We start from the raw sequence: 15,082 nt of genomic DNA, 5'->3' as shown, positions 1-15,082 counted from the left end.
TAATCCAATAACATCTGAGACTCTGGGATTTCTTTCTCTCTTGTAATTTGCCTCACCTAGCAAAATGTCTTTACCGTGTCTGTGATGTGTCACTGAAACTATGTATGTTTTAGGTTACAGCACAGACTATGTGTGAAGGGATTTTTTTTTCTTTTCTTGACTAGTGCTGAATAACAATCAGATTTTTTAATACCTTTTTAGTGTTGATTGAGGACGTTTGCCTCATGAAGATCATTTTATCTGCTGTGTTAGTATTTCAAAATACCTGAGTAAATCACCTGGTCAAATTCATAACCTGTTTCTCTTGATTTCCAATCAGGAAAATTAAATGTCCCTGCTTTCCTGAAATACTTGCTGGTTTACAAGTACAGAAATATGATACTTGAATTTCTGAAGTAAAAGCTGAAACAAAAATCTCTCTGATGGAAGTGGAACAATGAGGTTGCAGATGCAGTTGCCCATTGCGAGGGAGTCATGGCCTTCACAACTGTGTGGAGGACAAAAAAGAGAGATGGGACTGAGAAGAAATATTAGGAATACTATCAAAGCTGGAAAAAAAAATCTATTTTAAGGTTGTTAACACTTCAGTATTCTCAACTACAGTACGTGTTTTCCTCATAGGTGTGGAGAACAGAATGAGGAGAACTAAAAGGAGGGAAGGGAGTCCTTAAGTCTTGTCATCTGATTCTCTTCCGCAATTATCTTCCTTTTTAAAGATTAATGTTGCCCCCGCTAGGAAGGGGGGGGTACTGGAAATAAGTCCTATTGAAGGGAAAATACTCAAAAGAAAGACATTTTTGAGTGGGATTGAATGGTTTCAGGAGTGGTTAAACTCCCTCTTTTTGATCCACCTTCTCTTTTCTGCATCTGCACATTCCTGTACTCATGTTGCCTCAATAAGCGATAGTGTTGCTGAGATAACAAAGTCGTTTATTGCCTTTGTTGCAACAGACTTGATAGGACTCTCCTCCCTCCCTGTCTGGAAATTACTGCTGAATTGAGACTAATAGATGTGCTCTGTGGGATCTGTTAGGGTGTTGTCTACATTAACAAATAATGTGGAAACACTGTACCATTGGAATGGTCTGATTCTTATTTTCCATCGACTACATGACATGAAAGTCCATGTGAATCAGCCTGGTGTACCTCTCCCCCTGCCCAACCCCATTGTAGTATTTTCTTCCTTCGCTGTGGTTTCTGTTTTTTTCAGAATCAAGTGCCTTCACATCAGTTCAGGCAATGTGATCGCTTGAGCTGCGTCATTGAGAGTGACAGGGCAGCAGAGAAACTGGCTGCCATTAGAATCCTCTCCTCATGCTTGTTGCCTGGGTCTGCTTTCATTTGCCTTTCTTTCTTTCTTTTAAAAAATTTACGGGTGTGCTAATATAGTGCTGGGGAATCAGGGTGACCAAAGGGGGAAAAAAGAGGAGCAGATGTCTTAAGGCAGCACTGCTCTAACTTTTGCCTCCTGTAAATCTGGAGAGGCAGAGCTATCTTAAGAAGCTGGAAACAAACCTTTCTCCTGTTTCTCTGCTGATTTCTCACTCCCCCCTCCTTTTGGTGACCTAGGTGGTCTAGTGCTAGAAACTAAGTCTGGTACCAGTAAGCCTTTAAAATGGAAGGAAAAAAAAGACATGGGAAGGGAACAGAAGGGAAGGGAAAAGAAGGGGAAAAAGCAGATCCAGGCACTTGGTTTAGGGAAGAGAGGATTCAGAGGGTTAACAATCTGCAAACAAGGTTGATTTCCTGTCCTCTGTCTGATAACCTCTGTATGATTGGCTGAAGCAAATTAACCCAGGGAAATCGAACTTCCTGGGCATGACTTCACAGCATATCCATTCATATTTTTCCTGCTGTGTAGTTGCACCTTGAGTCCCTTAGGGCAGGGGTCCCCAACCTTTTTCACTCTGCATACTGGCTGGGGAAGGTGGGGCACCCCCCTGCTCATGCGCATGTGCGAACGAGTACGCCTGCACTTGTGCGCATGTGCATGCATGAATGGCAGTGCAGCACTTGTGTGGGCACGCTTGTGCGCATGCGCAAATGGCGCCATTGCCATTTGTGCATGCGCATCAGCACGTTCGTGCCCGCACAAAGTGCCATGCCACAGTTTGCACATGCGCACAAGTGCGCGTGCAGGAACAAACAGCCTTTGCAGGGTGAGTGCGTGCGGTGGGTGGGGCAGGAGGTCTGTCTTTGCGGCCCGAACCGGCTCAGGCCATGGACTGGCACCAGGCCGCGGACTGGGGGTTTGAGACCTCTGCCTTAGGGAAATGGGCAGAGCTCAGTGACAGAATACATTCTTTTTGTGACAGAGGCTAACACTAGAGAACACTGTGCTATTTATTTAACTCTTTATTTGAATGATGTCATGCCTTTCTCTCAGACTGGGACCCAAGGCTGCACACAACAAAATTAAAACCAATAGAGATAATGACCAAGTACAAATAAAAACATAGAGAAGATTATTACGTTCTACTGCAAATAAATTATTTATAGCAACAAAACACCACTGAATTAAGAACAACTGGAAAACATCAATTTAAAAAATGAACAATCGCACAGCAGAAGTCTATGAAAACCTCTTTCCTTAAACTCAACAGTTGCTGAAAGTATGCCAGGTTGAAAACTACTTTGTCTGCCGTCTCAAGAACTATCCGGATGGGGCCAGCGTAGCCTCATTTGGAAAGGAATCCCAGCGTCTGGAAGTCGATGCTGAGGAGTCTCATTTTCATGTCCCTGTCTGTATGCCTTCTTGATGGACAAGGAAGTGGTGCGGTTTGGTATCAGGCAGCTTTCCATGATCTTATGATACCCAGTTGGTTCAGAGACCATATTAGTCTAGCTTGTGGGCAGCAAAGTATGATCTGTGTGCCACATGTGGCCTCCAGGGGCTCAGTTGTGACTATCAGTGCCCCCAGGGCCCAGGAGTCAAATCCATGACTTAATTTAAAAATAAAACCTAAAAAGTCGTCTTATATACTCTCAAGGAGGCATAGGAAGCAATTATGCCTTGCTTTGGGTCCCTAGCAATCCCCCCTCAAATATCCCTTTCACGTTGTTGTGCTTTTTAAAGAAAATATTTTTGGCCACTTGAGGGCATGATAGAGACTTCTTAAAAAGGGTGTATTTTTTTAAAAAGGTACAGTATTCTGAAACAGGTCGTGTGTGGAAGTGGCCCTCCCAGCTCAAGGAGTCAGTTTGGGTGGTCCACTGAGGTCTGGAGGTTGTTCACCCCTTGGTGTCAGATGTGGGTCTAACAATAGAGTTTGAAGGCGCTATCCCCCCTCACCCCCATAACTCCTGAACTGCTCATATTTAACGGCAAGCTGCTTCTGATCATCCACCACTGGGAATGGAAGTCTCTGACTTTCTCTTCTTGAATGCATCTACTCCTCTTTTAAAACCATAAACATTGGTAAGCATCAGCCTATTTTATAGTATCATAATCCAATGATTTATCAATTTATATGTAAGGTATTGCTTTTTGGAGATCTCCCCAAAAGCACTGCTCCACTTTCACCTCATTCTGGGCTTCGGAATGTACTTACTTGATTCCCCAGATCTTGGGGGCTTCCGTGTGAATTCTGTGCTGTTCTTTCATGCCTCACTTGCAGGCAGTGCTGTTCTGGGAAGGAGCTGGTGGATGCGCTGCTTAATGCAGGACTTTCTGTGCAGACCCGCAGCCAGGCCCTTGGGCTTTGTCAAGTGCTAATGGATGAAGGGGTCCTCGTTCATGGTAAGATGACAACATATATGGCAGGATGCAAGAGGTGGTGCAGCCTAGTAGCGAGGGTGTTGGACTGGGACTTGGGGAAACCCAGGATGTAGCCTCCGCTGAGCTGTGAAACTCATTGGATAACCTCAGGCCAGTCCTCTCTGTCTGTCTCAGCCTGGCTTGCCTCCCTGGGTTGTTGTGGGGAGAAACTGTGGAGGGTCAAATTCACATATGTACCTCTGAGCTCATTGGAGGAAAGTGCATGGCACAGATGCCTATCTTCAGGTGCATTTGCATGTGTATGCACACATATATTGTACATCTTAGCAGGCATGCTACAGCTATCTGGCTGATATTAAGTATATCTGGGTCCAAACAGTACCTGGATAGGAGCTCACCTGAGGCTTCATCAACATGCCAGCTTGTTTCCCATGGAAGAAATGCAGGATTTATCATGAATGGACATGAAATAGAAACGGGAAATGGGGGGGGGGCTTGGGACTTGCCTTGTTTAGGAGGACATCCATGGCTTGCTAAGTGTCCCAGCTGCAGGTCACAAAGGAATGCTTACCCTGCAGCTGATGTCATAAACAGTGTCTGCCAGTGGAGGCTGAGACACAAATGCTGGCCACCAGTCTTGCTGACTCTGCCTAGAGTGATCTCGCATGGGTCCCAATAGGTAGGTTATGTCTGTTTATGTTTTTACAAGCAAGGAACTGAACCATCTGAGCAGCTTGTGTTCAGTCCATTCTATCTGCACTCTTTCTCCCCCTCTTCATGTATTAAGTTTGTTTTGGATCTGTAGCCATGGGCCCTTCAGTACCAGTGTGAAGAACATGGGCTTTTTGAGCAGACACATCACTCGATACCTGCATCCCTTTCTAGATTTCTTCCATTCTTTTTCCAAATGGAGTCTTTTCTCTGCTGGAAGACATTTTAAGTGCCTCCTGTGTTTGGCTAGGCAGTCATTATCCTGGTTTGTCATACTTAACAACCATGCTATTGAGATAGCTTTCTCCTTCCTGGACTAGGCAGCCATCTTGATAGCAAAGGGCTAGGCCATAGGACTGTTGTTGCTAGCCAACGGCAGGAGGAGCCCAAAATGCCTTGCAGGGATACAAGAGGAATGTAACACAACTGGAGAAGCACTGTCATGGTGAGGACAAAAAATGTCGAATAAAGTTTTCCACTTTGCCCTCTTAATCACATCTTGGGATTCCCTCCTCCACGCAGCTCGGCAAGAGACCTATTTCCAAGATCGAGAGGCCCAGTTCTTCCGCTTCGTTGCCCTGGATCCTCAGACAGAAGACCGAGATGGTGAGGAGCTGCTGGAGGCCCTGGCGTTGCTCACCCAGCTGGGCCCTATGGCCTTGCTCACCACCATCCTGCGCAAACCGTGAGTGTGGCAGATGAGGAAGGAATAGAGAAGTTTCAGGGCTTTGCCGTGGATCGGTTGGAGCTGAACCGGCAGCTCTCCAGCGGTGGTTGGATTATAGGTTCCGGAATAATTAATGCCGGATATGCTGGCTAGAGCTAGTGGGAGCTGATGGCCAACCACCTCTGGAAAGGCCGCACATCCCTCCTGAGAGAGGCAGAACAGTGAGATATACAGGTAGATGTATCTTTGTTTTGTTGATCATTTGACTGAGCCATTCCTTCCGCTTTTCTTTCTTTCCTGTCTACGATCAGTTGGAAGAAGCTTGGAAATTGATATATGGCTGATATGTTAAATGTAAATGTTAAAACTGCAGGGGAGGGGGAACAGTGAAAGCAAACCTCGAGTAGCAGCACCAATTTACGGTAGCACCACAGAAGTTAAAAACCTGCCAGAATAGGGAGGGAGGGGTTCATTACTGGCTTTAGTGAATTAGAGAAGGAATGGGGCAGATCTCCCCAGGAAGATTATTCCATAGTCTAGGCACCCCCACAGTAAAGAGTGCAATAATCCCTGCTGTCTCAACATCTGTTAAAAAGTAATTCTAATTATTCATGCTTATGGAGCTGAACTTCACAGTACCTGGCTGTGTTGTTGCTTAGTTGTCAAGTCATTTCCGACTCTCCGTGAACCCATGGACCAGAGCACGCCAGGCCCTCCTGTCTTCCACTTCCTCCTGGAGTTTGGTCAAATTCATGTGGGTAGCTTCGATGACACTCTCCAACCATCTCATCCTCTGTCATCCCCTTCTCCTCTTGCCTTCACACTTTCCCAACATCAGAGTCTTTTCCAGGGAGTCTTCTCTTCTCATGAGATGACCAAAGTATTGGAGCCTCAGCTTCACGATCTGTCCTTCCAGTGAGCACTTAGGGTTCATTTCCTTCAAAATGGATAGGTTTGTTCTCCTTGCAGTCCAAGGGACTCTCAAGAGCCTCTTCCAACACCACAATTCAAAAGCATCAATTCTTTGGCGGTCAGCTTTCTTTATGGTCCAGCTCTCACTTCCATACATCACTACTGGAAAAACCATAGCTTTGACTATGCGGACCTTCGTTGCCAAGGTGATGTCTCTGCTTTTTAAGATGCTGTCGAGGTTTGTCATTGCTTTCCTGCCAAGAAGCAGACATCTTTTAATTTCGTGGCTGCTGTCACCATCTGCAGTGATCATGGAGCCCAAGAAAGCAAAATCTGTCACTGCCTCCATATCGTCCCCTTCTATTTGCCAGGGGTTGATGGGACCCGTGGTCATGATCTTCATTTTTTTATGTTGAGCTTCAGACCATTTTTTGCACTCTCCTCTTTCACCCTCATTAAGAGGTTCTTTAATTCCTCCTCACTTTCTGCATCAGAGTGGTATCATCTGCATATCCGAGGTTGTTGATATTTCTTCCAGCAATCTTAATTCCAGTTTGGGATTCATCCAGTCCAGCCTTTCGCACAACGTATTCTGTATAGAAGTTAAATAAGTAGGGGGACAATATACAGCCTTGTCATACTCCTTTCCCAATTTTGAACCAATCAATTGTTCTATATCCAGTTCTAACTATTGCCTTCTGTCCCACACATAGATTTCTCAGGAGACAGACAAGGTGGTCAGGCACTCCCATTTTTTAAAGACTTGCCATAGTTTGCTGTGGTCCACACAAAGGCTTTTTTATTGTCAATGGAGCAAAAGTAGATGTTTTTCTGGAACTCTCTGGCTTTCTCCGTAATCCAGTTAGCAATTTGGTCTCTAGTTCCTCTGCCCCTTCGAAATCCAGCTTGTACTTCTGGGAGTTCTCGGTCCACATACTGCTGAAGTCTACCTTGGAGGATTTTGAGCATAACCTTGCTAGCGTGTGAAATGAGTGCAATTGTACGGTAGTTGGAGCATTCTTTGGCACTGCTCTTCTTTGGGATTGGGATGTAGACTGATCTTTTCCAATCCTCTGGCCACTGCTGAGTTTTCCAAACTTGTTGGCATATTGAGTTTAGCACCTTAACAGCATCACCTTTTAAGATTTTAAAGAGTTCGACTGGGATGCCATGACCTCCACTGGTCTTGTTGTTAGCCATGCTTTCTAGGGCCCACCCTGGCTGTACTCCCTGGTATTAGTAAAAGTGCTAGCTGCATTAGATAATTATTAACATGCATTGTTTGCTGTGTTCCTCATCGCCTCCCCATGGCTTGGAGAATAAAGAAAAGGTGTCCAGTTAGTTTATGTGATGTATTACAACTTAACAGGATTTGAGGGGAACATCCACATGCTGAGAATGGAAAGGGGAGTCTGTGGAATGAGAGGGAAACCTGGCATGCACTATAGAGACATCACATCACATACTTTGAACTTTCTTCTCCAGCCCTGGCCAGCGGACGGAGGAGGAGCTAGCTCTGATCTTTGAGGAGCTGCTGCACATCAAAGCGGTCGCCCATCTCTCCAGTTCGGTGAGTGACAAGGAGGCCCTGACTAGAGATGGGCATGAACTGGAAAACCAGTGGTTCGTGCTGGTTCCCAGTTCGTAGTTAACCACAAACCACCATGAACCTCCAGAAAAGCAAACTGGTTTGCAGTTTGTTTTTCCAGTTCATGCCTGGGGTGGGTGGGGGTTGGAACCTACCACCTCCTGCCCTCCCACCCCTCCTCCTGCTGCTGCTGCTGCTGCCACCTCTTCCTGCAGCCCTGCCTCTACCTGCACTGCCATCCGCAGAGGCAGCGGATCTGGCTTCCCTTCCCGGAGTCAGCCACTGCCTCTAAACATCTGTCCACCACCTACTGGATAAGTGGGCATGTGCGCAGAGCCGGCGGCTGGCCTGCTTCCTCTTGAGGATGGTGAGTCTTGCGAGGCACACCCACTGACTCTCTCCTCTGTATTGCAGGTGAAAAGAGAGCTGGCTGCTGTCCTGCTGTTTGAGTCCCATGCAAAGGCTGGAACCGTGTGTGAGTATTTGTCTGGGCAGTGCTTAGACACTTTTGGCTGCTCTCTCCTCTCTCATTTCTTACTAGAGTTGTGTGTATTTTTATTTTTGGACCACAGTTCCCAGAATTCCCCAGACAACATGGCCACAAATCCCTACATCCCCTGGTTATGCCCAGAGAAGAACTACAAATGCTCTTCCCATGTTATATGTTCCAGTTTTGCTCATTTCTTATGTTTATGTCTCACGATTTCTCTAAGGCAGTAGTCCCCGGCTTTGGGTAACTCAAGTGTTCTGGGACTGCAGTTCCCAGAAGCCTTCGCCATTTGCTGTGCTGGCCAAGGTTTCTGGGAGTTGCAGTTCAAGAGCAGCTGGGCTACCCAAGGTTGGGAACCACTGCTCTAAAGGCTTCAAAGCGCACACAAGGTTTTCCTCCCCATGTTTCTCCTGTTAGCAACCCTGTAGGTAGGTCAGGATGAGAGATAATGACTGGCCAGAGATTGCCAGTGAGCTTCAAGGGCTAAGTGGGGATTTGAACTTGCACTTCCTGAGTCCTATTCCAGGTCACTGGTGATTATGCATGCAGCAGATCAGAGATATGTAACTGGTGTGAATTGGCTTCTTTGGGATAATGATGGATTTTGTGTTCAGTGTCATCCCAGAGATCTGTGCAGGATAATAAGCTTCACACAGCACAGGCCTCAGTTCTGTAAAACCTGGAAGGAAAGTATCTTATTTTTTTTTAGCACCTTCTTACCCTCTCGTCTCTATCTTCCAATGGTAGTTGTGCCCATTGAACTGTCTGGCTCCACTGAAAAACTGTTCATCCAAGCCACTCCGACTTTCTCCTAAGTGCTTGTCTCTATGGCAGTGGTTTCCAACCTTGGATCCCTGGATGTTTTGGGGCTAAAACTCCCAGAAGCCTTCACCACTAGCTGTGCTGGCTAGGATTCCTGGGAGTTGTAGTCCAGGAGCACCTGGGTTACCCAAGATTGAGAACCATTGCTCTGTAACATTGCCTATTTTGGCCATTTTGTATTTGTTTTGTACTGTGCCTGACCCACAAGTTCGTGGCACCAATGTATAGAATTTATTCTTTGCAGTGTTCAGCCAAGGAGACAAGGCCACCTCTTGGTACATCATCTGGAAAGGATCAGTCAATGTTGTCACACATGACAAGGTGGGTACATTTCAGCTTTGTAGAGGGTTAGCTGAGGGGTTAGTCCAATTGTAAAGGTTTCTAAGAGTTTTTATAGTCTGAGGGAAATGTATTTCTTTACACATTTCTTGCCTTGTATGTCAGCTGTTGGGTAGGTTGTTTTGGTACACAATTCAGTGTACAAATGTGTCCCAAGATCTCAAATCTTGAAAACTCTTTGCTTATCACACGCCCCTTTTTCTTTTTTTATATAATATAAACAAACTGGCTGTCCTAACCATTCCTAACCCTATCATTTCCATTATTTTCTTTCCAATTCAACTGATTCATAGACAATCCAGGAAGAAATCAGGAGAAAGCCGTATGGTCCTCAAAACAATACAAATGCAGGAACAGGTGATCCCCTTATTGGACCATTAAGAAAATAAAGCAAAAAAAAAAAAAAGATCGTGCTTCAATGATAATTCATCTTCCTCAGGCTGTGCACCATCTTCTTGTGGGTGGTTCCATTATTATAGGCTCTTATTACAGTCCCGTAGTCTCGTGGCCAATGTAGAGGCCAGCTTTAGCTACTTGGGTGGAAATAGTTGCATTCTTCAAGGGGCCAGTGGGGTGAGGGTGGGGCTCCAGCCCCCTCCTGAAACAGTATTTTGAAATTTATCACTCACTTCTTAAACAAAAGGAAATCAAGCACTCTGAACCCCCATCATTCCAAATAGTGCTAAGTTGTCCTATAAACAATTATTTTATTCTTTGTACTCATAAACCTCCACCTTGGTGCAGATTTGATTCTGTACATCATGCCATAAATATGTTATCTGATGCTCATGATGTTGCCCACCAGCATCTGCTGCATAAGGCAACTACTTCACCCTGTCTAATGGCAGGGCTGGCCTTTCTCGTCACGGATATGGATCTCAGTGGATGCAGCATGGATACAGATGCACAGACACTCTTAGTAATACAGGAATAGGTTGGGTGGGCAAAATGGTCAGCCTTCTTTTCTGGCATGTGCACATCTTTTGTACGTTATTGTGGCTTATTTTGTTACAGCAGCAAAATCAAGAAGACCTAAGAGGAAATTAATATGTTCTATGATAATAAACCAACATGAATTTGACCAAACTCCAGGAGGCAGTGAAAGACAGGAGGGCCTGGCATGCTCTGGTCCATGGGGTCACGAAGAGTCAGACATGACTTAACGACTAAACAACAACAACAATGATAATAAAATAAGAGCAAGGTGGACTGTTCATTTTACTTCGTGCCTTTTTACCATACTCTTAAAGAACTCTAGCATCATTTGATTCAAACTGTGCACATTTTATTTTGGAATGGCACATTTTATGTTTGAGAAAAGCTTTGATATTTTTAGAGAACTGGTCTCCTCTAGCTGGAAATCCTGGACATCAAACAATCAAAATAAGTAGGTTCCTTTCTGAAAATCTGCGTCAGATTTGTACAGAGCTTGGAAATCATGTATTAGATTTAATGGGTTAACTTCCAAGAAGAACACATCTAATTATTTTAAAAATGAAATTTTGAAAGTGACAAAATATAGAAGACGTTGCTTTCAGATTATTATCCTTTAGATGTATCAGTTGTAACAATTTTAGTATTAATGCATTACGTTTAAGATATGATTTCCAAGCTCTAGATTTATGTTCTCAGTGAGTAGCTTTGATGAAATATCTCTCCCCATCTGCAGCAGATAATGCAGTTATCCCCCTGGTTCCCTTTGCCTCCTGTCCATTAATAAAGCATAATGCTACCACAATCCCCTTCGCAGCCCTACCCCTAGATTTCGTTACAAAGTCGTTGCAGAAGGAATATGTCAGAACAGCAACTGATCAGCACTGTATGGTTGACACAGAATGTTCTTATCTCCCTGTAACAAAATGGATATAACTGCAATACTAGCATATAAAGAAAGAAAGAAAGAAAGAAAGAAAGAAAGAAAGAAAGAAAGAAAGAAAGAAAGAAAGAAAGAAAGAAAGAAATGTGGTGGCTCCTTAAACATGGTTATATCTTAATGTGATCTTTTCTGGACAAGTCCTCTTTCTCAGACCATGAAAGCTCACATTAAAATAGAGAGGTTAATCTTTAAGATGCCACAACATTGTTGCCTTTTTTATTTTATCTTTTTCTTTTCTTTTTGGCCTGATATGCTGGCGCAGACTAACACGAATGCCTCTTCAGAATCTACAGCTCTAATTTTCAGGGCTGACGTAACTCACAGTCTTGTAATCAGCCATGTCCTCCTACAATATGGATATGAAAGTGATTAATTACCCAGGTAATCTATAAATGTTTACAATCTCAGGGAGGGCCACAATTTTAATAATTCTAAATATGACCTTGCATTAGGAGGAACACAAACCGCTGGATTTGCTGCTACTGTTTAGAGAGAATGGCAGGGAGAGAAAGTCTACTACCTAACCACAGCTACAGCTATTATTTTAAAATTAAGGTAGGGGTCATTTCCTATTTGAGGAATCTGGAACAATAGACTTGAAATGAGCCAGGAATTTCCTTCTCCAGAGAGAGGGTGTGTCATTCATTTCTGTGACTCAATTTTCTGGCTGAAAAACAAACGCGACACACTGCAGGAGCAGGTTGGTTGTTTAAAAAGGGATTGGATAGTGGCTCCATATTTTCTCCTAGTATCTCAACTTCTACAAGAGCTTGGAGCTGACCTTTTAAAAAACAAGCAAGCTGGGCATCTGAGCATTGTGGCTACTGAGGAGGTTGTTGCCTTGCTTTGCTTCCTGTGGACCCCAATGCCTGTTTTTATAAGTACAATAATGATTGTGGCTTGCACACTACAACCTATGTTCCGCTGCTTAAAGATTGCCGAAAGAAAGAAAAATATACTACTATCTAGAAGCTGTTGGAAGCAAGTGTTATAAAATCCATACCAAATCCAGTATTTAAATTGTGCAAATTTAAGAACAGGTTTGTAGAACGATGGCCATTATTTGTAAGTCATTGAGACAGCAAGATTAGTGATATAGTTTAGCCACCTAAGTTACTTACTGAATCATAATGAACATCTCCCTCCTCCCATTATAATGGGATAGGTAGGAAAAGCTTTGCCAAACGAATTTAATAGGGTGGATGGGATTGTAGTAAACTGCTGGGTAGCTCAGTGATTTAGGTATTTGGCTGCGGAGTCAGAGGTTGGAGGTTTGATTCCTCATTGTACCTCCCTGACCGGGTCTGGACTTGATGACCCGTAGGATCCCTTCCAGCTCTGCAGTTCTAAGATGATGACCATGGTCATATAGAATAACAATATAAAATTAAATTAAAGCATTGCTGAGACTGTATTATCATAGAGTCAGAGAAAAATGAAATTGGAAGGGGCCTAGAAGGCCATCAGGTCCAATCCCCTGCTCAATGCAGGAATACAATCAAAGCATATCTGCCAGGTGATTATCCAAGTTTTTTTTTAATGCCTCCAGTGTGGGAGCACTCACCAACTCCTGAGGTAACTGGTTCCACTGTCGTACTGCTCTAACAGTTAGGAAGTTTTTTTTCTGATATTCAGCCAAAATCTTACTTCCTGTAACCTTTGAGCCCATTATTATGTGTCTGGGATGATTGAGAACAGATCCTGCCCCTCCTCTGTAATGACAGCCTTTCAAATATTTGAAAAGTGCCATCATATCACCCCTCAGTCTTCTTTTCTCAAGGCTAAACATGGCCAGTTATCACGTATATGATGACAATACAATATTCTTTGAGCTTTACAAATTTATACACCCCACTCGTCTTATATTATAACTCTGAGAGGTCTGCTGACTTAGCAAGGCTGCCATCCAGAACATTGCCAAGTCCGAGACTGGCAGCTGGACACTCGAGAACAGTGCTTCCTGAGATCAATGTAAATCTGTTTTGCTGACTGGCTGAATGTGTGTCTGTATCTGTGCATGTTAAAATGAAAACAAATACACTAATGACACAACACTGTAGCAGACATCTAGAATCCCAGTGAGATCTGTTTGCTGACTAATGGTCGCAGGTGAAGTATGGTTCTTGGACAAAATCAAAGGGATGACGTGCTAGTCTTCTTCCTCATCTTGTGATTTTCCCCACCAGCTTTCCAGGTTGTAATTTGCTTGTTTTTTCCCCCGACATATGCTTTCCCCCACAACCAGATTCTAGAACTCAAAATAAGTCTATTGGTATGAGTCTCTGATGGGAGGCCAACATTGTAAGGAGAAGGAATGGCTGAGAGGCCTTAGCTTTCAAGTGACAATACTGAGCAACTCCCACATGTGGAATGTGCGGCCTCTCTTACAGAACAATAACAGCTTAATATTGTTGCTCTCTTTTCCAGGGCTTGGTGGCCACCCTTCATGAGGGCGATGACTTTGGGCAGCTGGCGCTGGTGAACGATGCCCCCCGGGCAGCCACCATCATCCTCCGTGAAGACCACTGCCACTTTCTACGGGTGGACAAACGGGACTTCAACCGTATCTTAAAGGTGGGCTTCGAGGGAAAGCATTCAGGCTTCTGTGGGCAGACCAGATTAAAGAATCAAGAAGCCAACTTAGAATGAAACACAAGTTCCAGTTTATAAGAGGAACTCGGCTGTGGATAAAGATGGCTACTAAGGTTGCTACCCTAGCTTGCTACGTGCTAAGGAGAGAGCTGGGAGAAGAGATGTAAGCAGAGGAGGAGGAAGGAAATGGGTTTCTAAGAACATCAGTCTTTGCCACAGGGAAGTAGGGTAGACAAATAGGAAGCTCAGATTACTGCTACCATTCAACCTTCTCTGTTATATCCCCTCTAGACACAAAGAGGTTCTGTGCAAACCATTCTTGAGCCTGTTCTTGAAGTCTTTCACAGCTGGGATCCAATGGTTGTTGTGGGTTTTTCGGGCTGTTTGGCCGTGTTCTGGAGGTTCCAAAAAAAAACCCCACAACAACCTATATTCTTGAGCCATTCATCACTTCTAACAGGCCTGGGAATCAGTTGTGTTGCAGACTGGCAAGATGGTGTGAATGTTCAAGAAGATTTTGATATGGCACAGAAGGCATATCTCAGATTTCAGTGGCCTTGAGGACGCTGAAGGATGGAAAGCCAGATAGAACAACACATGAAGTTCCGAATCTCATCTCCAGATTTCTGGAGCCACGTGCCTGGGCATTTTCCTTTTTTCTCTTTCCCAGGCTTGTTGCTCCTGTCTCCCTCCTTCAGCTATGCTGTTCCTTCTCAAATTCTTTGAAGAACCAGCTTAAACTTTCCTTAGGAGTTGTTCTCTGGCCCTTAATGACGCTGTCCCATTTGCTCATGTCTGGCTGCGATTTATATATCAACTGATGGGCAGCAGGCAGCAGGTATTACCATTTGTAATCGATCACTGCAGGTTAACAACAGGAACCACAACACATTACTTTCCCACTTTCTAAGTGAAATTATTGAGATAGTAGCCTGTTTTGACACTGAAAAGAAGTTCCTGAGCCGAGCATACACTCAAAGGCAGCATTGGTCCTTAATTCGATGCACTTGTACTCCCAGACATTTCAAGCTTTCAATTTTCACCATCTAGTCGTCTTTTAAAAAGGAGATTCTGTAAGCTTGACATCTGCCCACTCGTTTTCTACAACACCCATTTCAATTTTCTATCTGCTGCCCTTTGTAAGTAACCTAGGGAGCCCTTGCAGCAGGTCCCAGTTGGGACAGCCTCTAGCAGCTGACCCCTTGACTGCATTCACGCACCTCGATTGGGCCCCAAATTCCACCTCGCAATATGTAGTTGTACAGCATGCCGCTCCCCACCAAGCTTCCCCTCTTTAACCTTCTAAAATGAGTCTTATGGAGTGCCTCAGCTAATCCTGGGACCTGCACTGCCAAGAGACAGCTAAA

The 15,082-nt window shown here is 44.3% G+C and overlaps 1 protein-coding gene across 3 annotated transcripts in view; it reads left to right on the top strand.

Annotated features, from left to right (window-relative positions):
* RAPGEF3 (Rap guanine nucleotide exchange factor 3) overlaps nt 1–15,082 on the top strand; it is an 84,938-nt gene that overhangs the window by 39,521 nt on the left and 30,335 nt on the right. For all 3 annotated transcript variants that reach the window (XM_020779016.3, XM_072991248.2, XM_020779022.3), the window contains exons 5-10: nt 3,618–3,739; nt 4,952–5,114; nt 7,494–7,578; nt 8,011–8,071; nt 9,153–9,229; nt 13,551–13,697. In XM_020779016.3, the coding sequence (XP_020634675.3) occupies nt 3,618–3,739; nt 4,952–5,114; nt 7,494–7,578; nt 8,011–8,071; nt 9,153–9,229; nt 13,551–13,697 (655 nt within the window). The remainder of the gene's footprint in view (nt 1–3,617; nt 3,740–4,951; nt 5,115–7,493; nt 7,579–8,010; nt 8,072–9,152; nt 9,230–13,550; nt 13,698–15,082) is intronic.

The sequence above is a fragment of the Pogona vitticeps genome, chromosome 2 (genome assembly GCF_051106095.1).
Source record: "Pogona vitticeps strain Pit_001003342236 chromosome 2, PviZW2.1, whole genome shotgun sequence".
Classification (NCBI taxonomy): Eukaryota; Metazoa; Chordata; class Lepidosauria; order Squamata; family Agamidae; genus Pogona; species Pogona vitticeps.
This window is presented reverse-complemented; position numbering and strand designations above follow the sequence as displayed.